General features: G+C 53.8%; 1 protein-coding gene and 1 long non-coding RNA gene across 4 annotated transcripts in view; one reads left to right on the top strand and one right to left on the bottom strand.

Moving 5' to 3' along the window:
- Positions 1-14,355: 14,355 nt before the first annotated feature.
- On the bottom strand, positions 14,356-16,770 carry LOC109492795. The gene is made up of 2 exons (XR_002146778.3): positions 16,051-16,770; positions 14,356-15,550 (listed from the first exon to the last, which is right to left on the bottom strand). It is a non-coding gene; the product is annotated as an uncharacterized LOC109492795 (long non-coding RNA).
- A 53-nt stretch (positions 16,771-16,823) lies between these two features.
- PPP2R2D (protein phosphatase 2 regulatory subunit Bdelta) overlaps positions 16,824-27,168 on the top strand; it is a 56,007-nt gene continuing 45,662 nt past the window's right edge. The window contains exons 1-2 of one of the 3 annotated variants that reach the window (XR_006587445.1): positions 16,824-16,955; positions 17,061-17,153. Coding sequence is in view for 2 of the 3 variants with exons in the window: in XM_045040866.1 (XP_044896801.1) it covers positions 20,743-20,862 (120 nt within the window). In the remaining variant the exon portion in view is untranslated. Of the gene's footprint in view, positions 16,956-17,060; positions 17,154-20,634; positions 20,863-27,168 lie in introns of those variants that run through there. The other 2 variants (XM_023241118.2, XM_045040866.1) reach the window with 2 other exon arrangements.

The raw sequence follows: 27,168 nt of genomic DNA on the forward strand, positions 1-27,168 counted from the left end.
AGCGATGGCCTGCCCCCGCATGCTGGGACTCTCCCAGCATGCACAGCGATGGCCTGCCCCCACATGCTGGGACTCTCCCAGCATGCACAGCGATGGCCTGCCCTCTCTCCTGGGACTCTCCCAGCATGCACAGCGATGGCCTGCCCCCACATCCTGGGACTCTCCCAGCAGGCACAGCGATGGCTGTACCCTCCCTGGAGGTGGATATACAGGCCAATTGCCACAGAGGCTCCTTACTTTTCTGCAAAGACGGGGCGAGCCCTAGGCCTGCTGACAGAGCGTGCCGCACAAAACTACAGCCACGTGCAGATATCACATCGAAATCCAAATTGGTTCAGGTCAGATAAAACTTTAAATTCGGTTCTTCGGCCACACCAGCCACATTTCAAAGGTTTCATAGCACCACGTGGCTAATGGCCACCATATTGGAGACTGCAAACCTAGGACATTCCATCTTGGCGGGACCTTCTGTTCGCAGAGTCCCCTTAGGGGTAAAACTCCGAGTCTGACCTCAGGGCTGCGCTCCCCCAGTCTGGGTGGTGAGGCCACCCAGAGGATCAAGTGTTTCACACCCAGGCAGTGGCCCTGAAGCAGCGAGCAAGTCCTGAAGCAGGAGGAGGAGCTCAAGAGGACTCCCCTTCCTGCCACGTGCCCGGTGGGTGTTTCTGGAATATCTGCCGAGGCCTAAGCAGCCGATGGAGCCACAGCCACGCTGGCGTCCCCGGAAAATGGAGGGCAGGTGGCTCAGGAGAGTGGCGTTGTGGCCCTGCCGGGGAGCACCTCAGAGCCACAAGCCCACGTTTACTAATTAAAGGCGCAGCATCACCCATTTAGGGCGTGGGGTCGACTTCACACCTCCTAAAGCCTCCTCCCAGCTTTGGTTACTGTGCCAGAACGTGACCTCCGTTGAAATTTTTCTTCTTGCATCCTATTAAAAGTGTTAATAAGCTATATTTAAGACCCAACCGTGCAATTATGTCGAGCAGACTAAATAAATCAACACTGGCTCTGACTCTGCTCAAGGGAAGAAATTGAACTGCTACCAATTTAACAAATATTTTAAAAGTCAGAGCTGATGAACATTTGCCTTCTGTCCAAAATAAGCGTATTTGATTTATGATGATAAACACGTGAGGCCACTACCTGCAAAGCCCTGTGCTGGGGGGTGAGGAAGGCAAGTGCGGGGTGCCATGCTAGACCTGGGGCGGGCGTGGGGGCGCAGGAGGGCGAAGCAGGGCAAAAGAAAAGCACTTGAGGGGCCCAGGTTTCTCTGACACACGCCAGAGCTCACCTGAGAGCAGCATTTAAAACACGGCCCCCTGGGCGCCTGGGTGGCTCAGTCGGTTAAGCGTCCGACTTCGGCTCAGGTCACGATCTCGCGGTCCGTGAGTTCGAGCCCCGTGTCGGGCTCTGTGCTGACGGCTCAGAGCCTGGAGCCTGCTTCGGATTCTGGGTCTCCCTCTCTCTCTGCCCCTCCCATGCTCATGCACGTGTGCTCGCTCCCTCTCTCAAAAACAAACAGTAAAAAAAATAAATTAATAAAGTTCAGAAATTCAAAGACAGTTTTAAAAAATGTTGAGCACGAAACGAGCCCCAAATTCAAGAGAAATGAATCTTCAGGCCTAACGGTAGAATTTTCTGGGAAACCTATTTGAAATCCATGTATTTAGCGTATCAGATAACTGGGAGATGTTAGAGAAAGGTAGTGAAAATGAACGAATCGTCACTTCGTGGTCTCCCCAGGAACCCCGCCAACGGCACGGAGTGCTCTCGAGCCTCGCAGGTCCGTGGCACCAGAGGTTCAGTCCTGCAGCCGCAGGCTCACCACTCCTCACCTGCCACGTGCAAACTAGGGAGCCGGGTGGGCTGGCCGGAGAGCAGCTCGCAGGGAGCAGGGTGCACGCAGGGACTGTTCCCGCCCAGCACGGCGTCCCGACACCTCCTGTGCGCCCTGCACCGGGGACACTTGGGGGCCCCAGGGTTCGCAGGCAGGGGCTTACTTAGGGGGTCTCCCACACTGACCACAGTGGAAGGGGGAAGCACGGACCCAGCCCGGCCCTCAGGTTGTTCACGGTCTGGAGGAAAACAAGACCGTGTGCCTCGTGTTGGGGCGCAATGCTTTTAGTTGTCCAAACGTCTTCCCCGAAGCCCAGGGTCTCCACCTGGGGCCCCCTGACCCCCACCCTCAAGCTGACCCCTGGGGAGCCTCAGAGGCCGTGTCCCTCATCTGTGGACGTGAGCCCCCCAGGTCTTCTCCAGCCCTTCGTGCAGACTGCTGTGAGAAGCCCGGGGCCTGGTGGGTTTGGGGGAGCCCTGGCCTTGGCTTTCCCAGCACACCGACCCTCAGCCATTCGGTCAGGACACCCGGTGCCCTGATCAGCAGGTCCCCCAGCCAGACACCAGGCTCCCCGTGCCTCTACTACCCCTGATGCCCTCAGTCCTTCCTGCCTGGCCATGTAAATGGGGACCCCCCAGTCCATCAGAGAGGCTCCCCGGTGCTTGGCCTCACGCGGGAAGGGGTCCAGAGCCTGACCCCTGTCCTCCCAAAAGGCTCCCAACCTTCATGCTCGGGTGGCTTTGCTGCCACGGGATCCGGGGAGGTGGCCTACCCAGCCTGGCGGGGGGGGGGGGGGACCTCCCACCTCGCTCCATTTGTGTGACTTCAAGGGCGGGTTACGGGGCCCTTCCCAGAGGGTGGCACCAAATCTCATCAACCAGGAAGGAGGTGAAGAGGCCACCAGTCCCTCATGCAGCTCACGGACAAGAAGTCCGCCAGCCCACACAGAGGATTACGCGGGTCCAGTCCCAGGAGCTTAGGTGGTGGGCCATCCCTGCGGGGGACCTTTATCCTGAGCAAAGGATGGCCCAGGCGCAGCGGGACATGGTGACAGAAGGCCCTAGAAACTGGTTGGAAAGCAGGGCTTGGCCCCTAGTGGTTCCAGTGATGCCCTCGGGCCTGGGCCCCTGGCTGCTCTGAGAAGAGGTCCTGAGGGTCTGTCCCAACCATAACCCCCTGCCCCTGACCCTTCCTGCCCCCTGCCCACCTCCCATCCCCCACTTCACCCCGGACCCTCTCCCCTCCTGCTCCCTGACCCCCTCCCCCTCCTGCTACCTGGACCACTCCCCCCCCATCACTGACCATCCCTTCCAACTGCTCCCTGACCCCGTCTCTGTCCAGGAAGACCTGGGCCGAGGGTAAGAACAAGGAGCCCAAGGCTGGGCCCAGTTTGGCGGCAGGGAGGCTCTGACCCCCCCCCCAGGTGAAAGCAGAGCAGCACGAGGCCCGACCCCCCAACCACCTGCCCCCCCAGAAGGACATTCCTCACCGGCTACCCCTGTCTGTTCCTTCAGGGTCTCCTCTGTCCTGGAAAGGGGCTTCGTTCCCTCCAGGGCTGCAAATCTAACTGAAACTCCAACCGAATGCAATTTTTCCTAGAAAATGGTGTTTGGACGGTCCCCAGGACCACCCCGCCCAGAGCTCCTCGTTCACGGGGATGTGGCCGGGCCCCTGCGGCAATGCTGCAAACCTGGGGGCACAGCATGTTTTCTCTCTCTGGGGGGCAGCCCCAGCCTCGATGACAGATGTGAGGCTTTGTCTCTCATCCTGGGCTGTTGGCTTGACCCCGACCCGGGTCCTCCAGACCTGCACGGCCGCCTCCCACTTCCGGCGGCTGCTTCGTCCTGCAGCACTGGGCCGTCTGGCCGTCTGCAGAGGTTCTGTGGCTGGTTCCACCTGGGCCCTCGGTTCATGGCACTGTCCCCTCCCCACCCAGCCCTAGGCTCAGTGACAGGTGATTCTCCCCCCCCCCCCCCCGGGGTGACTTTGCAGACTCAGGAAAGGAGGTGGCAAAACCTTCAGGGAGGGGTTGCTGTCCAGGAGCAGGGGTGCGGGGCCCCCTCGGGCCGGGCTCTGGGCTGGGGTCCTGGCCCCGCCCCTGAGGGTGGCGCTGAGGGAGCTAGAAGTGGGTCCCCTGCCTGTGGCGGGGAGGCCTGGTGCTCCCTGCTCCCCTCTTTCTTCTTTGTGGTCCCTGAGGCTGGAGAAGGAGGGGCCTGCAGACCCCGCCACATCCTGCCTCCCCACTGACCCGCCCTCCCCTGGAGGGGGGCGGGGTTCAGCCTGGAGTGGGGGAGGGGGCCGGCAGGTCTCATCAGCATCCCGTTCTCCCTGTGATGATGTTGGGAAAGACACTTCCTACCCCGCCTGGTGCCATCACTTCACCTATGAGGGGATCACAGGAGTCCTCCTAAAAAAGTTTGTTTGAAAGGAAATGAGATACACATGTGGCCCCAGATGTAGAACTCTAGAATGATCTAGACTAGGTATGTTTAATTTTTAACATGACGCTTGGTGGTTTTAGGTCACATGCGGTTTGATACGCAAGCATTTATTTTGCTGAACTTGCATGGGTGGCTGCGTCCTTAATAAACAGCCTGACCTTGATGTTATGCTGAGACCGAATCCTGGCCAGGACCCCCAGGCCACCACACTGGCTTCACGGGCCACTGGGCCTGGAGCTTGATTTCCAAGGAAGTCAACAACATGCCCCCCCAGGGCGTCCCTGCAGGGTGTCCCTTCCCCGCCTTCCCCACTGCTCCGGGGACTCCTGGAGGGCAGAGGACTCTTCCCAGGGGAGGGGTCTCCAGTGCAGAGCTGGGCTCCGAACGCACAGGCACTGAGCTGGTGTTTGAGCTCCGAATCCCACCATCGCTCGTTCACAAGGGGGTCACAGAGCCCCCAGGGACGGCCCCACGCCTGTTCTGCGCAGTGGACCCCTCTGGGGCGAGGAGAAGCCTCGGCTGGAAGGACAGCCCACGAGGACATGGATGTGAGCAACCCTGAGGGACAGAGGGGTGGCCGCAAGTGGGGCTGGCGCTCCGCTGGGGAAACCTTCCAGGAAGCTGGAGGCCCTCCACTCCCGGCCGCCTCGGAGGGTGGCGACGCCCCTCCCCGGTCCTCCACACCCTCCCACCATCCCAATGCCCCCCTGCTGAGGCCAGATGGAGGGTGTGAAATGTCACAAGTGGACACCACGCAGAGGTGCCCCCCCATCCTCCCTGGAGACCAGCTCAGCACGGGGGGGTCGGCACCCTGGGCCCAGCCAGCCCTGCTTCCGTACTTTGGCCCCGTGAGACCGTCAGCAACTCCTTTCCCGGCCCGCTGGCAGGGAGCCTTGCGCACGGACGGTGCCGGCCAGGGCACACCTGCAGGCCAGCCACAGGGCTGGCGCTCGCCCCGTGACACTGCCTGTACACTTCTGGCCTCCAGAACTCTGAGAGATTCCATTTCTGTTGCTTTAAGCCTCCAAGTTTGCGTAATTAGTTATTAGAGTAGCCACAGGACAGCAATGCACAAACCCACCTGCTTTTTCTGCTTCTTTGTATGTTTTTGGATGCAAGTCCCTTCTCAAATGTTTCTTTTGCACGTATTTCCTAGCCGTCTGTGACTTATCTTTTTCTCCTCCCAAGGCGTTTTTCACAGAGCACTGGTTTTTTAATTGTTATGAAATCCAACGTACACATTTTTCCTTCCCAGATTGTGCCTTTGGTGCTGCATCTAAAACCTCACCCGTGGGGGTACCCGGCTGGCCCAGTCAGTGGCGCATGTGACTCTTGGTGGGGTTGTGAGTTCAAGCCCCACGTTGAGTATAAAAATAAAAAACTCCCCACCAACCCAAAGTCACCCACATTTTCTATGTCATTTTCTACAAGTTTTGCAGTTTTGCATTTTACATTTAGTTCTGCGACCCACTTTCGGTTCACTTTCGGGGAGGCGTAAGGTCTGGGTCTAGATTCGCTATTTTGCACGTGGACGCCCAGCGGTTCCAACACCATCTGTTGAAGACGCCATCTTTGCTCCGCTGTGTTACCTTCGCTCCTTTGTCGGATATCAGTCGACTGTGCTTATGTGGGTCTTCCTCTGATCCACTGACCCATCTGTCTATGTTCCACCAACCCTACGCCGTCTTGTTTACTGTAACTTTACCGTGAGTCTTCAGGGCGGGTAGTATCAGTCCTACAACCTTGTTCTCCTTCAGTGTTGTGTGGGCGATTCTGGGCCTTTGTCTCCTCTCCATATAAACGTTAGCAGCAGGTTGTCGATATCCACAAAATAACTTGCTGGGATTTTGATTGGGATTCTGCTGAATGTCTTCATCAACTTGGGAAGAACCGCCATCTTGACGATATTGAGCCTTCCCATCCATGAACACGGGATTCCTCTCCACCCCTTTAGTTCTTGTTTGAGTTGACTCATCAGTTTTGTTGTTTTCCTCACACAGATCTTGTACATATTTTGTTAGATTTGTACCTAAGTGCTTCTTTTCTTTTTTCTTTTCTTTCTTTCTTCCTTTCTTTTTTTTTTTTTTTTTTTTGTGCTAATGTAAATAGTGTACGTCTTTAATCTCAAATACTACTTGTTCACTGAATGGACAACAATGGCTTTTGTACTTAACCTTGTATCCTGCAACGTTCCCAAAATGTCTTATTAGTTCCATGAGTTTTGTGTCAATTATTTTGGATTCTCTACATAGACAATCTTGCCATCTGTGAACAAAGACAATTGTGTGTCTTCCTTCCCAAACTGTATGCCTTTGGCTCCTTTTCTTGGCTTACTGCAACCTCAAAGACTCCCAGTATCATGTCAAAAGGGGGTGGTGAGGGGGGACGTCCTTGCTTCTTCCTGACCTGGGGAAAGCATCAAGTTTCTCACAATTGTTGTCACGCGGATGTCCTTTATCAAGCTGGAAAGTTCCACTTATTACACATTTACTGTTATACTAAAAGTCCTTGTCTTTTAAACTGATTTAAAAGTTATTTTCCAGAGTTAGTGGTGGAACAATCTTCAGCAAGCATCGCTCCCCAGTTCGTGCCCTGAAGATGCCCCCTTTCCTATCAATCTGCTCCAGACTTGCCTCACTCCAGGCAGGCCCCACAGCTCTGGCCTTAGAGGACCCTCCTAGGCCACTCCATCCACCCAGGTCCCTCGCCAATGCCGTGATCACTGCCCCCAAACCTCGGTGCTCCTCCACCCCCCATCCCCCCTCACCCCCGCACCCGTGCACCCCCAGTGCCCCGACTCCAGTCCCCTCTGCCACTTGAGCCTTTCCTTTCATCTGGAAAAGTCACCAGGCCATTGAGGAAACAATTTGGATTTACTCAAACCATCTTTTATTTAAAGGAAAAACTGCCTTTTAAAAGTAGATTTTTTAAATAAGTTCTGTACTATCTGCTAGGCGTTGTAATACTTCACTAGGCTTATGCTATTTTGGGGGCCCCTTCAACTACAACTAAGGACCTGTGTCCGGCCAGGACTCAGGGCCAGCTCTGCCCTAAGGGAGCCCCACGCCCACCAGGGGTCTCAGGAGGCAATGGAAGGTGGGCCTCCTGGCAGCCCCTGTAGCTCTTTGGGGTCCCCGGAACACCCCCATCCCAGATTCCCCTGACCTGCTTCCTTCCGGTGTGGCTGGCATTCATGCAGATGGCAGGTTGGCACCAGCCCATGTCTCTGGCAGGGGATCTGGGGTCCTCGGACACTTGGCCTCTGTCTTCATTGTTTTATGGCCTCCCCTCATATTTTCTCCACCCCAGATTTGGAGGAGTCCTTCTCCCTTTTACTGGGGACTATTATTTAGAAACCAAAATTCAGGCACAGAGATGCCATTCAGGAGTCTTTGCTTCCGGGTCATTCTGTGGACAGAGCCAGGGAGTGTGTGCGTGTGTGTGTGTGTGTGTGTGTGTGTGTGTAAGACCACAGGCTTAATGATATAATTTGACTTACAGGATTCCATTTAACTTCTTTGGTTTATATTTGTATCTCTCATATCGAAAACCTTCATTGTTATCATCAACCCCAAATGGCTCATTTGCTTTGTCCCATGGGGAGGGGCTGAGTTCCCACTGTTCTCCCTGCAGGGGGGTCAGGAGCAGGACTGGTGTCCCAGCCACATGGGAAGGGGCCAGCCAGCACTACTGGCTTCTGGGGGGTTGGGGCAGACCATCCCCAGTGGCCCTCGAGGAAAACATTCCCTGCCCGTGGTTTGTCCTGGTGGCCTGGGCCAGACCGGGTCTCCGGGCAGACAATGCCGCCTATCTCGGAACTGGGCCCGGTTCAGTTCCAACCTTCTCAGCCTCAGCCCCAGGCTTCAGACCAGGCAAGACAGCTCGTGCCTTCTCCTCTTGGAGTCTAGGCTTGATTTTTAAAATTCAAGTAAGAATAAAGGGTGTCTTTCCTCTTAAAAGGCCTTTCCTTTGAGAATGTGGATCACATTTATCAAAACATCAAATGACAAACACTTTACCAGACATTGGCCACGGGGCCAGCCAGAGGTCTCTGAGCAGAGGCTGTATTTCAACAGCCACACCCTTGAAACCAGTGGCCAGAGGACGAGCTACGTCTCCCAAAAGGCCAGCCACAAGCCCTGTCCACAGAGACCCATGACGAAGGAGGAGCTGATGGTGGGGGCACAGAGCAGCTCTCAGAGATGCACAGATGACCTGTCCTCACCTCCACCAGGGCCAAGGTCCAAGGATTCTAGAACAACTCTGGTTTGCACTCATCTGCTGGTCGTCTCTCCTCCAGCTCCGAGGCGGAGACAAAGGGCTCTGCGTTGGATGGTGTCCCACCCAGGTGCTCATCGCCCCAAGGGTCCCGGGGGTCCCCATAAACACACACATCCGCCCGGTGCTGGGAGCTCGGGGCATGAACTGCGAAGGGCTTCCCATTTCCAGAGTGACAACCACCTCCCTGGAGCCCCCCTGGCGGGTTCCCCGCAGCGCCCTCCTGCTTGTCCCAGCTTTGCCAGCAGAGGGCAGCAGCTGCGAGGGAACGGCGGCCCGGCCCAGGCTCGCCGGTGACAGCTACCGCCAGGACAGCTGGCCCCCCTGACACCCTAGCCCATCCTCCTTGGTCTTCCATTCAGACTCCCACCCTGACGGGGAGGGCTGGCCCAGAACGTGATTTCCCAGCTCTCCAAAGCTCAGTGATAAAAACAGGTCACATACATGTAGACACATGTGACAACACAGAGCTTTCGTCCCTCTAGTGTCCTCCTAATCCCTGGTGGCAGGCAGAGCTGGGACGGTGGCTCCTATCTCAGGGATGAAGAGACAAACTCAGACTGGGAACCGGGTGCGGTCTTGAGGCTGGGGGAGCAGAGGGGGGATTTGGAACCTTGTGACGGGGGTCTGAGTGCACCTGCTTGCGCAGAGCCCTCTGGCCGCCAAGCCCCCAAAACAGGGACCGCCTGGGGCACGCGTTCACCCCAACTGTGTGACCCCAGGAGCTGCCATAACACGTCTGCTCCCCCCCCACCTGCACGACCACACACTGGGACGTGTTTTTACAGCTCGGACCTGAACCCCCCTCCCGTGAACTAGCAGGGGTCAGTCTTGGGTCGGGGGAACGGGCACCTTCTTGCATTTTGCGTTTGCGTTGACTCTGGAACACTCCATGTGTTTGACTTTCTCGACGTGAGACCCACAACACCCCCCTGCCATGATCCGCTCCGTTTGGCACGGTCCGGTGGCTTGTCTGCCACCGACCCTCCGTAGGCCCAGGGTGCTCACAACAAAGGGCTCATCAGAACAGACCTGAGCTGACGACAGAAGGACAAAGGACAAAGGCGCACGTTCTGAGCGAGGCTGGGGTGGGGGGCCCTTCCTTCCTGTCGCCGCAGCATCTAAAAGTCATCGGATCAATCAAGCTGACACCTCCTCCCACGGGAGGTAAGAGACTCACGCTGTCAAGGAGGCTTTGAAGCACAAAGATCTTTTTTCAATGTACAGAATCCCTAAGTTACTAAGATAAATGGGGGAAGATTTGACATTTATTGCGCATAATTTAAATTCAAATCGGCTCCCAGTAAAGGAAAATTACAAGATATTCTGAACAATGTGCCTTCAGTTCTGATCCTTTCGCTGACGTGAGAGTGCTAAACTGCTCTGGAGCTGCCTTAATTTTTATAATTTAGAGAAAAAAAACATATTGTGGAATATCATGAGACGAACATTTTTATTTTTGAAATGCAGTTATACCCATCTGTGAATTATTTCTTAAAAAAAAAAAAACAACTTAAATCGGGCAAGTATTTTCCCACTTTTAAATACCTGATTTAGGGGGCGACTGGGTGGCTCAGTGGGTTAAGCGTCCGACTTTGGCTCAGGTCATGATCTCGTGGTCCATGAGTTCAAGCCCCACGTTCGGCTCTGTACTGACAGCTGGGAGCCTGGACCCTGCTCTGGATTCTGTGTCTCCCTCTCTCTCTGACCCTCCCCTGCTTGCTCTCTCTCTCTCAATAAATAAATAAATAAATAAATAAATAAGCATTTTAAAAAATATTTTGAACACCTGATTTAAAGGCACCTGGGTGGCTCAGTCAGTTGGGCACCTGACTCTTGATCTCAGCTCGGGTCTTGATCTCAGAGTCATGAGTTTGACACCCACGTTGGGTCTCTGTGTGGAGCCTACTTTAAAGGAAAAAAAAAAAAGGAGAGAAAGAAACTTCAAATGATCCACAAAACCAAGAAATACATAGGTGTGGGTGAATGTTGATTTAGAAAGAAAAGATCTTCCCCAAGGGCGTATGTGGGTTTCCTCCAGGCACCGGCAAGGAGATGTGGGGTCTGGTCACCTGGAGGCCCGCGCTGTCACTCTGTGGCCGCAAGAACGCAAAGGACACAGAAGTCCGAGTGGTGGGAAGTCCCTCTGCCGCCTCTGAGCCTGGATGGAGGCATGGAGGGGCCACACGGGACCTCTGGGTAGCACCGGGTCGGGGGGGGAATCCCGCTCCCCGCTCACCTACTCCCTCTCCCGCATCAGAAATGAGGCGAGGTGGCCGCGGGAGCAGAAGTGAGTCCCCGGAGCCCAGGAGGACGTGCTGGGCGGCAGAGCCCAGGCTGATCCTGCCCAGGAGCCTGTCTGACCCCGTCCCCTGCCTCTGCTCAGTGGAATGTCGCAGGATGCACCGTGGCCGTGAGAGTCAGCGGCCCATCGCACGGCCTCACAGGGAGGTTGGTGGGCCGGGTACCTAGGACTAGAGATGAGCTGCTCAGATCCCCCCCAGGATTGCTCCCTAGGGCCCGGCAGACACACCCACCCTATTCCCATCGTCTCTTCCCAAGGGCCACGTCTCAAGAATCTCCTGCACTTCAGCCCCAACTCAGGACCTCGGCCTTGGCTTCGCAGAGACCCTGACCTGCCCCCGCCTCCCCTGTCTGTAGCACTGTTGCTCGCTATATTCAGGTCCAAAGGTGTCAGCCTGACAGCAAAAGGGGCGAGTGTAAGCAGCCCGGGCTGGCTCGGTGCAGCTGGGAAGGAGATATGAGCCGGCTGCTCGCAGAGATCTGTGTCACGGAGCACGATATGGCAGAAAGAGGGACAGGGACATCCTAGGGAACCACCAGAGAAACATCTGTGCTCCGCTGTCAACCCTCACGGGGACACCAATCGGCCCCCAGCAGAGCTTAGGGCCTGGGTGGGGCCGCCGGGACTGGAGTGCCCTTCACAGTGACCACCGGCCCCAGTTTGGTCACAGGGACCGTGTGCCTGATGCTCTGTGTCACGGGCAGCCTGCGACCGGTCGGAAGCCGGGGACTTGGTGTGAGCCCTCGGGAGGGGCCCCTGGCCTCCCACAGCACCTCTGTGACGGGGCCAGTTTCCACCAGCAGTCCAAATCCCAAGGTGCTCGGGTCCGAGGTCTCTGAGGAGGACAGACCTCTGGGCGAGGCTCCGACACAGCTCAGAACAGGGCCCGGTGACACAGTGCGGTGGTCAAGCAGCCCTAATGTCAGCCGGGGGCCCCATTCCCCCGGGGGTCTTGTTACATTTGGCCCGGTCCCCAGTTCCAAGACTGGCAGCCGAACGGCCCTGTGACTGCAGAGTCAGGCCCTCCTGGGTGAACAGGCTGGCCTTGAGGAGCCCGGGGCGCAGGGTCCCCTGGCACACCGTCCTCCCGCCACCCGCTGTCCCCATCCAGAAGGCCAGGCCAGTGTCGTGTGGGAGGCTCCAGCCTCACCCAGGCCCTGAGAGTCCCCTTCCGCCTCCCCACACTTGTCACTGCCCCCAGAGACACAAATAGCATCCTTGGAGGGTACGTGGCACCAGCTGTTAGGGGAAGGTGCCACCGACTGACGACAACGCACGGCTCTCTCCAACGACTTTCTCAATCTAGGTTCATAACGTAGCGATTCTCAAGGTGGACAACCTCTCCACTGGACATGGCTGAAACTCGGGCAGGGTGAAGTCCCTTGTGCTCTGCAGACTTTCTAAATCATGTTGGGGGACCCGAGAGCCGCCCACAGAGAGTTCTAGAAGGTTCCCGGCCACTGGTAGGAGGCCCGTGGCTGCTGTGACACGCTGGGGCTGGCTGGGGGCGGGGCTCGCGGCCACAGCCCCGCACCCACCCGCCTGAACCGATTGGAGCCTGAGCGCCGCACCCGTGCCATCGCCATCAGGGAGACCACAGACTCAGGGCGCAGGGGCCGGGAGGAGGGCGGGCGAGGGAAGGAGACAGCAAGCCTGAGCACCGGTCACTGCCCGCAGGCGCTTGCGATCGGGACACACTGGCAGCGCCGGAGACGGGAGATGGGCTCCGGCAGGTGCTGCCCGTGGGAGCGCGGTCGATCCCCCCACCTCCCCGAGCGGTGGCTTCGAAAACACCTTCGGCACAGACAAGCCTGTCGTGTTGGCACGTGCTCACCTTTGTGTCACGATGATGTGACACAAATACAAGTGGCGGCGTCACGGGTGAGAATCGCTCACCCCTGCCACTCGCACGCGTCCGCGTGACCCAGCGTTTGAGCAAAATGCCTGGGCTCGCAGGCTCGAGGAACCGCAGGAGGGGCAGTGGGTGGTAGTTTTCTTTGGCGGCCACGACAAATTGCCACGAACCACCTGGTGTCTCCCACCTCTGGAGGATGAGAGTCCCTCCCCCACACAAACCCCCTTCTCCCCTCCCCCCACCCTGCAAAGCTGGAGGCTCTCCGGGGAATACAACTACTTCCAAGGCCTTTCGAGCAGCTGAAGTCAGTTCCCGGTGGTTGGTCGTAGGACGAAGGTCCCATTTTCTTGCGGGCTCCGAGCCGGGACTGGTCTTTGCTCCCACAGGCTGCTTGCGTTCCTTCTAGCACTTTCCACGCGGCCCCTGCCAGCAAGGCAGGTCAAGTCCTCACACACTCGGAAGCCCTCTCTATTCCCTGCTCTATCGCTCTGCCTCCAGCTGGAGCCAAGCCCTCTGCTGTTTCTGCAGTGTTCATGTGATTGATCGGACCCACCCGGGTAATCTCGGATGACCTTCCTGTGGCAAAGTCTGTAACATTAATTACATCCACAAAGTCCCTTTTGCCCCATCATGCAACGTAGTCCTTTGGTTTTTCTCATTCCTTTCCTTCCGTCATCACCTGGAGAAAAATCCAGGGAAGAGTCAAGAAAAACGGTGGGATGTAGCTCAACGCCTTGCCGAGCTGCTGTAGTGATGGGGGCGTCAGGTCATAGGGTCAGGGATGTGTCTAGCGGCTTTATTCATAATTTCCCAGACTTGGAAGCAAGTAAGCTATCTTTGGGTAGGTGAGTGGGCAAATACATTGCGGTCCCTCCGGACCATGGGCCACTATTAACGATATAAAGAAGTTATTTATGAAGCCATGGAAACACATGGGGAACCTTAAATGCATGCTACCTAAGTGAAAAAAGCCAATCGTAAAACATTCTGGAAAAGGTAAACTATGGAGACAGTAAAAGGAGCAGTGGTTGCAGGGATGGGGGCGGGGGAAAACCGGCAGAGCACAGAGGATTTTTAGGGCAGTGAACCTTCTCTGCATGATAGTGTCACGGTGGATGTAGGTCGTTATACATCCGCCCAAGCCCAGGGACGTACAACATGAAGAGTGAACCCTTAAGGACTTTGGGCAATAATGACATGCCAGTGCAGGGTCATCGTTGGGAAAATACGCACCATTCCTTCCGACGCACGATGGTGACAGTGGGGGTGTCGTGCAGGTGCTGGGGGAGGGGACACATGAAAAGTCTCTGGACCTTCCTTTCAATCTTATTTGTAAACCCAAACAAACTGCCCTCCAAAATTAAATACCTTATTTTTATTTATTTACTTTTTATTTATTTTTTGAGAGAGAGAGAGAGAGTACGCAAGTGCTGGAGAGGAGCAGAGAGAGAATCTTAAGCAGGCTCCATGCTCAGTTCAGCCCAACGAGGGGCTGGATCCCACGAGACCCTGAGATCATGACCTGAGTCGAAATCAAGAGTCAGACACTCGACTGACTGAGCCATCCGGGCGCCCCAAGTCTTTTAAAAAAAGAATCAGACATGCGATTCCAGCCACTGTGCTCGGACAATGACACAGCTGCGTGTGGCGCCTGGCATCGAATGGTAGGATGAACAGCCCCTGGGACACACACACACATGGGGGCTTCCCATGGCCACTCCCTCCAGCCCGGCTGGCCGCCCTGAGCAGCCCAGGGAGACCAGAACACCCTGCACTTGAACAAGTCTCTAAATCTGATGCAATTTAGACCGGAAGACTGTGCTCCCTGCCAACAGGGCACGTCTGTGATAACTCTGAGCTAGCCACTAAAGCTGAACTTGAAAACGATCCACAGTCAATGTTGTAAATGGTATTTAGTCGCGGAAATCTAAATAAATCAAAGAAATTTTAAAAAAATAAATGTATTCGGGTAAGAACAGTTAACAGGTAACTTCCTCTGTGATTTCTTACAAACTTTTGAGACATATAGTCTTCTTTAGACTTGGTGGAAAATTAGATATATATTAAAGATCAATTTATTGGTGCATAACTCACGCAAAATAAATGACCCACTTGCAGTGCACAGTTCGATGAGTAGTTTGAGTTGTAGACACCCGTGTAACCATTTCTCCAACAAGATATGGGACATTTCCATCACCCCAGAGAGTTCTCTTGCTTTCTCCCGGTTAGTCCCCTCCCTACCCCACAGCCACTTTGCCCCTATCACTGTAGAGTCACTTAGCCTGGTTTAGAGCTTCTGGGTTCTCCGGAGAAACAGAGCCAATTGGGTATATGTGTATATATTAGGGGACTTATTTTAAGGAAATGGCTCACATGATTGAGGGTGCAGGCAAGAGTGATATCTGTATGGCAGGCTGGGAATTCAGGCAATGCTTTGGTGTGGCAGCCTTGAGGCAGAATTTCTTCTCCAGGAAACCACAGTTGTTTGTGTTCATAATGCCTTCAACTGATTGGATGAGGCCCACCCACGTTCTCACAGGTAATCTCCTTTAATCAAGGTCCATTGATTGCAGATGCTGATTGCATCTACAAAATACCTTCATGGCAACACCTATAGTCGTGTGTGACGAAATAACTGGGTATTATACCCTAGTCAAGTTGACATTAGACAATCGATCATCATATGCTCTTTCGAGACTGGCTCCTTTCATTCAGCATGGCGTTTCTGACAGTCCTTCCTGTTTGCAACAGTGCCTCATTCCTTTTTATTACTAAATTGGATCTCTTGCGTGCTTACAGCGGGCTAGATTCTGATACACACCCAGCATTTCGCCCTAAAAATGACAAAACAAGAAAAGTGGCAAACGCCAATTAGAATCCAGAGTAACTCACTGAGATACCTAAACTTCTTTAGATCCTAAAGTGGAACAGTGAAAAATCTCTTGCTGGTCCGCTGGTGAACAGTGAGACATACAGAAGGCAGCGCCCTATTTTCAGGAATACGGTACCGTTGTGTGGCTTCTGTTGTTTTTAAACCTTAATTCAATGATAGCCAACTAACCAGAGAATACAGCCGAAACTACAACTAATTATCGGGCTCTCGCTTCAAAAGAGACACCTGTAAAACGCACTGAAGCCACTGCACGTGAGAGAGCCTGACAGGTGACTGTTTTCTCAACCGCTCAGAGGCAGACTGGCTACATCTACACAGAAAGGGGGAATCGCAGCCCCGTTGCTCTGCCCGTCTTCAGAACGATCATCTTCTGTGATATGGTCACTGCCAAATTCACAATATCACTGAAAGAAGCTATGATTTCGGATCCATAAAACTCACAAATGAATAATCACTCCGTCTGCCACAGAAAAGACGCCCACGATGAAGGAACGGTGGGCCACGTTGTACTGCAACACCAAGTTTCCCTAAGATTGCATCCCGGAGGCTCAAAGAACCCTGGGACGAACAACGCGGTAAGCAATGTGAACTCTGTGCAGGGCTGCGGTCAAAGGTGGACACGGAGTTTCCGGGGCTCGCGCTGCGTCTGAGGACCGTGATCAGCAGTCCCGCCGGTAGGCGGGCGGGGAGTAAGTGCGCAGGTGCGGTGCGCCCCAGGTGCAGCTCCCAGGTGCTCCGCCCACCGGCCGCGGAGCGCGCCCTCAATTGGCTGCTCCGCCCGAGGACCGAACTCCCATTGGCCGAGGTGGACCCGACTCGCGCCGGGGGCGACGGCAGCTTGGAGCCCTTCGCGTGACCCGGCGAGAGAGGAGTGAGGCTAGCGGCGGCCTAGCGGCAGGTCTTCAGGGACGCGCCGGCCCCGGCACCCGCCCCACCGCCCTGGAGCGCCCCGCTCCGATTCAGGGCGGGGCCCAGCCCAGGCCGGGGGGCGTGGTGGGACCCGGCGGCTCGCGCAAGCGCAGTAGGCGCGCCCCACAGCCCCCGGCAGCCCTCGCGGCCGCACGCCCCGCCCCGCCCCTCCCCAGCGGGGGAGCTTCCCGGCGGCCCCGCCCCCACCCGGACCCGCGGAGGAGGCGGTGAAGGATGACGTCATCCAGCGGGGCGACGGGCATTGGGCGCCATTTTGAAAAGGGAAAAAAAAAAAAAAATCCCTCCCCGGCGGCCGCGGCGGCGGCGGCGGCGGCCGGGCTGAGGTGCTCGGGAGGCAGCGGCGCGGCGGCCGCCTCCTTCGTGCGCCGCCGCCTCGGCGCCCGCCCGCCCGCCCGCCGGCAGGCCGGCCATGGCAGGTGAGGGGCGCGCGCGGGGCGGGGCGGGCGCGGGGCTCCGGGCGGGGGTCCTGGGCGGGGGCGCGGGGCGGGAGCGGGCCCCTGACGCGCCCGGTGTGTCCGCAGGAGCCGGAGGCGGCGGCTGCCCCGCGGGCGGCAATGACTTGCAGTGGTGCTTCTCGCAGGTCAAGGGGGCCATCGACGAGGACGTGGCGGAAGGTAAGGCCGCGCACCTGGCGCGGTGGCGGGCGCGGCTCCTTGGGGGCAGCCGCGTCCCCCGCCCCGGGGACCCCGTTCTGGCGGCCGCGCCGGGCCGGGGGCGCCGAGGGCACCGCTCGGAGCGCGGAGGTCCGGCCCCCGGACAGGGAGGCGGCCCCGAGGGGTTATGTAAGGAAGCCAAGGTCACAGAGCCTCGCGAGGACTCGGGTCTCCGGGGTGGCGTGTGGGTGCCTCCCGGCGCCGGGGGCTGCGGAGGTGCCTGCGGGAGCCGGGCACGCGGGGTCGCGGCAGCGGCTGGGACGCGGCGCTGGGAGGGTCGGGAGGCCGCCGCTCGGGAGCCACCTGCGCGGGCACCACCTGGGCGAGCCGTGGTGCCTCGTTTTCTTCGTCTTGGAAACCGGTCGGCTGGGCTGCCTGATCCTTACGGTCGTTCTGTTCTGTAAGGTTCTAGCGTCGTGGACTCGTCGCCGGTTCCTTTGCTCCGGCGGTGTCCTAAAGTCCCCTGCGTTCTGCGTGGTTGTTTCCTGCATCGAAGCCTGAGATGAGCCGGGGGGCACAGCGCTCGGGTGGCGGGCGGCGGGCCGCAAGTGCTGCGCGGCCCCCGCCCCCGCCCCCCACCACGCCGCCCGGGCTCTTCCAGTAGGGACGGCCGTTCTTTCCCGGACGTGATGTGTGGGGACTCGGAAACTGGACATCCCAGGTTTACAGGCTTCGTTTTAGGGGACGTCGTGAACCTTTCGTCTGGTGGGGTGGCAAGGCCTTGTCTTTGCCTGAAATACAGCCCCCTTGCCCCAAGCCCCCGGTCGCGTGTGTGCTCGCGCGTGTGCTCACCTGTCCCGATCATGGGCCCCTCCCACGACCCTCTGCTCCTTCTCCCCTCCCTGGTGGTGTGACACCGGGAGATGTGTGGCCCCGAGACTAACAGAGTCCAGACTGTTAGGCAAAACTCCACTTGAAGAAATTGGTGAAGATGCCTACGATTTGAGGATGGAAAGTTGGTGGTTTTATGGAACTTAAATAACTCACCGGTTGTGCCTTTTATATTCATTTAAGATACATTTTTATTTTACTTGGGCCAAGTGGGTGACAGTTAAACTTAAAATTTTTAGCAGGAGCAAAGCAAAACGTGTTTGTTTTGGGGGGGAGCCTAATGCCTGTTTTAATTTCTGATTTTCCTTTTCTGAAAAAGTTCTGACAAACGGAATGAGTTTGTCAAATTCCGACTGAAATGGTGTCTTTTAAGTGTGACGTTACACTTTGAGAATGGTGCCCTTAAAAAAACTTCGCAGAGATAATTTTGCTGGTTGAACGGAATCGGGACTTTTTTGCAGTTTTAAATCCCTACATTAAAATTTGAACGTACCTGGAAGTTTTGCGTGGCAAGTTATCTTTTTCTGGTGAGATTTCTTTGTGGTAATCACTCGGGAATTTTTCGGTCCGCGTAGGTGTTGGGAGCTTTTCCCTGTGACCCACACAAGCTTTGGCCGGGTAATCGGTCAGCGCGAACACTCTTAGAAGTCTCCTTTCTGTCGCAGAGCGGGGACGGTGTCTGTCGAATTGTATTCCTTGCGCACAGTCCGTGGTGTAGGAAAAGGCATCGCTTCCAGCTAGTGGTTGTGCAGCGCGAAGAACCGAGCTTGTCGTGTCCGGACTCAACCAGCACGAAGAAGGTGCCGAGAGGAGGTCACTGAGGACGGGTAATTTGCAGGAGGCCGTCGTGTGCGGAGGCTTGGGTTCGAGAACTCCAGGGCGGTAACCTTTATGTGTTGAGATTTGTGGCTCGCGCCATTTGTCCTGGTCCGGGCTCTACCTGGAAGCGCCTCCGTGACCCTGCACTTGTGTGTCTTTGATGGAGGTGGATGGAGGCCGGGGCCTCGCCTCACTTGCGTGAGAAGGTTCGGGGCTAAACACTCGAGTGAGTACGGGGGAGAGAGGCTTTCGCCTTCCATTTCGCTTTTTTTTTTTTTTTTAACGTTTTATTTATTTTTGAGACCGAGAAAGACAGAGCATGAACGGGGCAGGGGCAGAGAGAGAGGGAGACACAGAATCGGACGCAGGCTCCAGGCCCCGAGCCATCAGCCCAGAGCCCGACGCGGGGCTCAAACTCGCGGACCGCGAGATCGTGACCTGAGCTGAAGTCGGACGGTTTAACCGACTGAGCCACCCAGGCTTTTTTTAAAGATTATCTTTAGGTAGTCTTCACACCCGCTGAGGGGCTTGAACTCCAAACCGCGAGATCAGGAGTAGCCTGCTGCGCCGAGTAAGCCGGCCGGGCGCCCGTCTTGGTTTTTCAAACTAGTCGCGTGCGGGACTCGAGTCACCACCCCTGAAGAAAGTATCGTACTGTGTAAAATGCAGCGGCTTTTTCTTTTCAAAGCATGGGGTTCTGCTCACGCGCTCAGCTCCCGGGAGCAGGAGTAGAGCTGGGCTCGAAAGGAAATTGGCAGTTCTCCTGCTGGTGACAGGATGCAGGAGTGACAGTCACTGCTCCTTCCCCTGCAGCAAGCTGACGTCTTGCAGGGAAGCCATCACCCCCTGCGGTGGAATTCTCGAACTTTAGGCCCAGATGAGCGGGAGTCAAAGAAGTAAAACCCAGGGGGAGTTGCCAGAGGAAGGGAGAAGAGACGGATCGTTAGCTTGCGCCTGCAAAGCTTGATGCTCTAGGCAGTGGCTGCTGTGCGGAAGCTGTTGGGTATTTGTCACGTTTCCGCGTGTGGTGTTTGGTCACCATGGCCCAGTCCCTGGGCCCTACAGCCCCTCTTGCACGACCTCACTGGACGGATGCCTTTGGCAGATGTCACGCGACATCACGGTCGTTGGCCGGCCCGTCTCCTCAAGCTCGAAGGCCGGCTGGCCCCACACACGCCCCTCGTGGAGGACCCGGTCTGCGGTGACGACAGCTACCAGACATCAAACGCGGTCACGTTCCTGAGACTGCGCCGAGCTCCCTGGGTCCGCGAGTCCAGTCTCCACACCGCCCTTGTTCTTCCCCGTTTCGGATGCAGAAGCCAAGGCACGGGGAGCAGGGGGGCACCGACCTTGGTCAGCAGCCACCGTGACCGCAGCCAGAGTTTGAAGCCAGGCCGACTGGCTCCAGAGCCCACACACGCTGGGCTGCTTTGGTGACCATTAGTGGCGGTGCCGATGCAGTCCTCGAGTGGGGTGTGGCTGCCAGCCTCGGGATTGCTCCTTCTAGAGCTCGGGGGAGAGCTCTCTGGCAGGAATTGTAGGGAATTGCTTCTGAAAGCAAATGAAAATGAGATGCCTTTACTTTTTTTTTTTTTTTTTTTTACTTTTTTTTTTTTTTCAACGTTTATTTATTTTGGGACAGAGAGAGACAGAGCATGAACGGGGGAGGGGCAGAGAGAGAGGGAGACACAGAATCAGAAACAGGCTCCAGGTCTGAGCCATCAGCCCAGAGCCTGACACGGGGCTCGAACCCACGGACCACGAGATCGTGACCTGGCTGAAGTCGGACGCTTAGCCAGCTGCGCCACCCAGGCGCCCCACGAGATGCCTTTAAAGGAAGTGCCTGTCAAAATGTCGGAAGCTTAGTAACCTGGGTTAAAAAACGGCCATTAAAGAATAGATGTCACAGAGATCTGTACGCTGGTCAGTGACTGAAGCACCTGTGCACCCAGCCAACGATGTGGTCATTTTGCCTGCCAGGTCACCTCGACGGGATTGGAGCTGCCTTCTTGCAGGGAAGGTTTGGGTCTTGCTGCCTTTGCCTGTTGCTTTTCTAGACAGACGGGGGGAGGGCTGGAGGGGGGCTTTGTGATGAACTGTTATCTGGTGTTATGTGTAGCTTTTTTCATCATGGGTGATTTTACAGGTTTTCTTAACATTTATTTTTTGAGAGACAGCATGAGCAGGGGAGGGGCAGAGAGAGAGGGAGACACAGAATCCGAAGCAGGCTCCAGGCTCCGAGCCATCAGCACAGAGCCCGACGCGGGGCTCGAACTCACGGACCGCGAGATCATGACCTGAGCTGAAGTCGGGCGCTTAACTCACTGAGCTACCCAGTGCCCCTCACGTGTCTTGCCTTTTTACTTGATGATTTTGTTTTAATCCATGATCTGGTCTGTGGTCTTGAGTTGGATGTTAATCTTTTTCTGAAAAAATAATATTAAAAAATACTAAAAGGTTTATCTTTAACTCAAGTCTGGGTAGTTACATAAATCTTGTGGGTATTTGGGTGGTGTGGTAGGGCCTTTCTAAAGGTGTTTATGTAGATATATTGTGAGAGAGAAAGAAACCTTTAAGTTGGGGAAGGGAAACAAAAATTAAGGGCACTAGGACATCAGTATAAGATGTTATAGTGTGTTTTGCTGAATATAAGATACATCTGATTTCAAAGATGTTAACTTGTGGTAAACTGCTCCCTGGAATCAGTGAAATCTAGTATTTGTGAATGCACAACGTTTCAGTCATATTCATTATTTTTAGAGTATTGTGGGTTTTGTTTTTCCTATGTGCAGAAAATGAGCATTAAGTATATCTATGTCATTGAGAAAGGCCTTCAGGAAAGCACCTTCTGGAGGAAAGCCATCAAACGAGAAAACGATCTAGTAGCATTCTTGCTGTTTAGTTTAGTAGAGAGCTTCATGGGGAGAATCTGCTATTAGGAAATCAGATATGTGTGGTTTTCTTAAAATTAAGGCATTTAATATGTTTATGAGTACAGCTACATTGTAATGCTTCTTAAATCAGGCTGCATGTTCAGGAAGCTGGACTGATCTTAGTAATAATCAGATGTAAGTATGTAAGATTTACAGTAATATGAAATCATACGCCTCGATTTTTTTATTCCTTGATTTTAAAAGTCTTGTTTTGAGGAGTTCTGGGTTTAGCTCACGTCTGCCATTTGTCAGGTGTGAAGGCACTTTCTGAACCTCAGCTCCCTTATCTAGAAGTTACAGGAGAAGGTTTTTGTCAAAGTCAAACGGTGTGCAGTGCTGTTGTTACCTGTAAAGTGTTGCTTGAATGTTAAGTACGACTGTTAATTAACTCTCATTTATTTTAAGGTCTTTGGGTTGGTTGTAGCTAAATTTAGACATAAAATAATAGCAGTTTCTTGTTTTTTCCTGACCTCTCCCCCATCTGTTCATCCACCCTGGATCCCTTCGGTTGGGTCTAACCTGGGTTATTCCATTATTATTCAGTCCTCCTTTCTTGATCGTATTTTTTTTTTTAAGTTTATTTATTTATTTTGAGAGAGAGAGCACAGGCAGGGGAGGGGCAGAGAGAGGGGGAAATAGGATCTGAAGCAGGCTCTGTGCTGACAGCAGAGAGCCTGACGTGGGGCTTGAAGTCACGAACCGCAAGATCATGATCTGAGACGAAGTCAGATGCTTAACCGACTGAGCCACCCAGGCATATTTCTTGTTTATGTTCTGTGTCCCTTGCTGAGGTTTCTTGCCCAACTTGGGATATGCTTTCTGTTACCTGTCTACCTTCACACCCTACCAATCCTTACCACATTCCACTTTCTTTATGAATCACAGCTCAACCGCTTTTTTTTTTGTAGAATTTATTTTTTATTTAGTGAGAGAGAACGAGCATGAGCAGGGGAGGGGCAGAGAGAGAGGGAGAGAGAGAATCCCAGGCTGGTTCTGCACTGTCAATGCAGACCCCAACGTGGGGCTCGAACTCACAAACTGCGAGAACATGACCTGAGCTGAAATCAAGAGTCAGACGTTTAAGTGACTGAGCCGTCCAGGTGCCCACCTGCTCAGCCACCCTGACACCTGGTATTCTGTCTTAGGATGTGACCTTTCTTTTTACTTAGCATATAGTGGTGTTTGGCATTTAGCAGTGTCTTCTTGTTCTCCGGTTTTATCATGTGTTGGGCTTGTCTCTCCAACTTGTGACTCGGTATGGAAAGGCATTGGTACAAACCCCTTTTCAGCCCTCCTACTAGCTTTGTGTTTACTTGACTGGTTACTTACCTTCTTTCTGGCTTTTCATCTGTGAAACAGAGGTAGTATACCCTGTGGCCATTACAATTTGTTAGGAAGATTCCACATAAATGCGGGGAAAGCTGTGGCAAACAAGCACACAGTAACTAATAACTGTGGAAACGTTCTCTTACGAGACACTCCTGCAAAGGAGAGTAAGTTGCTCCATATTGCCCCAGGGAGCCCATGTAAGAAGGGGAAGGGTGTTGGAGGGCTGGCTTTGGGCTGTCTTCATCTGACACTTGCCCAGTGCCCCGGAGGGCTGCTTCTGCTGCTGCATATTGGAGTAGAGAAACCCACTTCCTGCCTCGAGAAGCCCTGTGTTGAGACAGACTAGCCCTCACACCATCCCGAGAGCAGAGCCGGGACGGGGATGGGGATGGGGATGTGCCGGAAGTGCCCAGTGGTCCTTGGGTGGGGAGTGACGGGGAAGAAGTGGGGGGGGGGGGGGCGGAGCGGCGGGAAGGCGGTGGAGAGGAGATTGGAGAGAGCTTGGTGCATTCTGGGAAACCTGAGCGCTTGTCCAGGGGCAGAATGGGAGGGCCAAAGAGTGCTGGACAGCAGCCTCAAGCACCGTGCTGAGAACTTGGAATTGTATTTTGAAGTGATCGTGATCACAAGCCTTTAAGACTGTAAGCTGAAGAGTGACATCAGCTTTACCTTTTTTAGGAAGGTCACTCTGGCCTCGGGAGAATGGTTGGTGATGGGGTAAGAACAGAGGCTGGTAGGAAGTTGCTGCGATAATAAAGGCTGGAAACGCGGGCTTACTCTGAATCAGAGGTCTGCAAATTTGTTTTTTGCAAAGGGCCAAAAAGTAAACATTTTGGACTTTGCAGGCCCGTGTGCTCCTGCTGCAACCACGGAGCCCAGTCTGTCTGCCCGTGTAGCCGGAAAGAACTGCAGACCCCACGGCACAAGGGGGTGAGGCGGTGGGCCAGCACCTCTGTTGAAGCAGCGGAGGCTGGACTTCATGTGAACCTCGGGTTGTAGTCTGTCAGCCTCTGTGCTGACATCAGTGGTCCTCGCCTTTGGTCCCAGGGAGATCAGAGAGCTTTTCTTTGTGTGGGTTTATGTGTCAGTACTTACCAAATTTGGATTAAAACAGAAGAACTTAAAATACTTAGTTCACTTTAAAATGATAATGATCTATTACATGTGAGCATAGCATTTTTAATGAAAAACAGCTTTCTTGAAAGAAACAAGATTTAGTGAGAAGAGTGGCCTCTAAGTATAGGGGTTAAAACAGGACTGCTGGATTTTCAGATTCTCTGCTTCTGTGTTCAATCTGTTGAAATTGTTTTGTGGAAATACAGGAAGAAAATTTGGCCTCACACTTGTAATTAGAAAAGGAAAGAATGACTTAACAGCCTTTCCATGTAATTCTGGATATTCTCTAATACTGTGGCAGAACTGGACACGTGATGATTTCTTCAAGTTCAGTTGTGCTTTGGAACCTGAAACCGTATCATTGAACTTGTATTTCCTATTACATTAAAATCCCTTACTCCTACCTTGTACTTTGAATGGCTCTCTCACTCCGTGTGTGATTTGGTAACATCATGTCTTGGTCGTTTGGACCAGCTATACCAAATACTGGTACACTGGGTTATTCAGACCTTCAAAATGTCAGTACATTTCATTATAAAAGATCAAAGAAAATCACATTTGTTAATGTCACAACTGATCTCCTTAGAAAAGTCTTGAAGTGGGAAGCTGTCACAGTGATAGTAATAGGTATGTCTTCCAAAATTCAAATTCCCTCTTGAAAATGTGAATATTAACATTGGCAGCAAATGCTGTTGGTTGTTCTCTGTGAAATGAGAGGCTCCCTTTGTTCATTTTCAGGAGACTTTTCTGAAAAACCATAGTTGGCGAGTTGTTCTTTCAGATGAAAATGGCGTTCCGTCAGATAAGTGCCTAGTTCGGCCTGCAACACAGTCAACCATGCATGTGCTTCTTGAGACGGTCACTGTGCTTGGAGATGCAGCAGAAGTGATTTTTGCGTAGTGCCCACTTCACCACAGAGATTAGCGAAAGGACTCCTACCAGAGGGTTGGGATTGGGCAAAATTAGTTTGATCGAGGTTGTTCCCAACCTATGGGACTAGCTTGCTGGCTCTCATGTGCGTGTGTGAGCCGAGCGGCTCTCTCCGTACAGCGTGGCACCGCAGCCGCGATGCACATGGAGGCACCGACAGTTTCAATCACCGTGGCTTTGGTTCATCCACGCAGGTGTCGGCATGCTGTTACGAAAACAGTTCTGTGCTCGGGGACCCCTGGGATCCACAGACCACGCCTTGAGAACTGTTGCTTTAAAGTAAGGTGTTAGCAGCAGGAATGGCGGGGCACGTGTCGAGAACTGCCCTTGCTCATCTTCACTGGATTTTATTGTTTTTGGCTCAAAATGCAAAAGCAGAACATTCATTTTTTAAAGAAAATCAAATGATACGGATGTGTAAAGAGTAAAAGTGAAGTTTCCTTCTACTCTGCACCGCTGTCCAGGAATCCTCTCCAGAGGTAACTACCCTTAACAGTGTGTGTGTTTTTAGACCATTTCCAATGCCTTTATCTATTATTTTCTGCTTTAAAACTTAGTTTATGTATAGGCAGTTTTTCGTTTTGTTTTGTACAAAATTCAGATCCTGTCATAAATACTGTTTTGCAGTTTTTTGGCTGTCACTAGTGTGCAATTGAAGGTCTTACGCTGACCCAGCTCGTGCTGAGCCGTGTATGTGCTTGAGCTCATTTGACCCTTGCAGCAGCCCCTCGAGATCTAAGTGCTACTGTTGCCTTTGTTTTATAAATGAGAAAATTGGCTCTCAGGGAAGTTGGTTCGCTTTGCCCCAGGTCCCAGAGCTAGTGGGTGCTAGAGTCAGGATTCAGAGCCCATACTCAGTATCTTTAACCATGCCGCCTCGCTGTAGAGCTCTGTTTGGTCCCTTCTGATGACTGCACACCGTTTCGTCACACAGATTCTCTTGTTTATTGAACTAGTCTCGGTGGTGGTCTCCGTGTTCGCTGTTTACTACTAAAGACGCGGCAGCACATTGTCTGGGCCCCCACCTGCCTGGGCGAGCATTTCCGTGGCTGGATTCCTAGGAATGGGCACACTGGGGAAGGCTCCTTGTTTACGTTTTGAGGCCGCCAAAGTACTCTCCGAAAGATGCCATCTTATACCTCCTCCCAGACTTCTCCTGCCTCCTTTCATGCTGAGAACATCAGTCTTTTTAATGTCAGCTATTTTTTAAAAACTGTGTTTTAGAGAGTGTGCGTATGCATATGTGAGCGGGACAGAGGGAGACAGAGAAAGAGAAGCTCAGGCAGGCTCCGTGCCCGGTGCGAGCCCAAAGCTCGACTCAACCCCATAACCATGACATCGTGACCTGAGCCAAAATCAAGAGTCGGATACTGAACCAAATGAGCCACCCAGGCGTCCCTGATGTTAGCTATTTTAATGGCAGATCTAATTTGCATCTCCTTACCAGTTATGCAATTAAGATTTTTTTTTAAATGTTTTATTTTTGAGAGCATGAGTTAGTGGGCGGGGCGGGGAGCAGAAGATCCAGAGAGGGCTCTGAGCTGACAATAGCGAGACTAGAACTTACGAACCGTGAGATGACCTGAGCCAAAGCCACCCAGGCAGTTGAGATTTAGGTTGGGTTTAGGGTTAGGGTTGCAGTTGAGATTTTTTTTTACTGGTGATTTCTGTTTCTCCTGTGAGTCATTAGATCACATCATTCATCCATGTTTCTACTGAGGTCTTTGAAAATCAATTTTTTTAAGTTTTTTTTTTTTTTTTTAAGGTTTATTTTTGAGAGAGACAGCATGAGCCGGGCAGGGGCAGAGAGAGAGGGAGACACAGAATCAGAAGCAGGTTCCAGGCTCTGAGCTGTCAGCACACAGCCTGACCCGGGGCTCGAACTCATGGACTGTGAGATCATAACCTGAGCCGAAGTCAGACGCCCAACTGACTGAGCCACCCAGGCTCCATGAAAATCAATTTTTAAAAGCTCTTTATACGCTATGAATATTAATCTCTAAGTATTTATTGTAAAC

Source organism: Felis catus, chromosome D2 (genome assembly GCF_018350175.1).
Source record: "Felis catus isolate Fca126 chromosome D2, F.catus_Fca126_mat1.0, whole genome shotgun sequence".
In the NCBI taxonomy this organism is placed as follows: Eukaryota; Metazoa; Chordata; class Mammalia; order Carnivora; family Felidae; genus Felis; species Felis catus.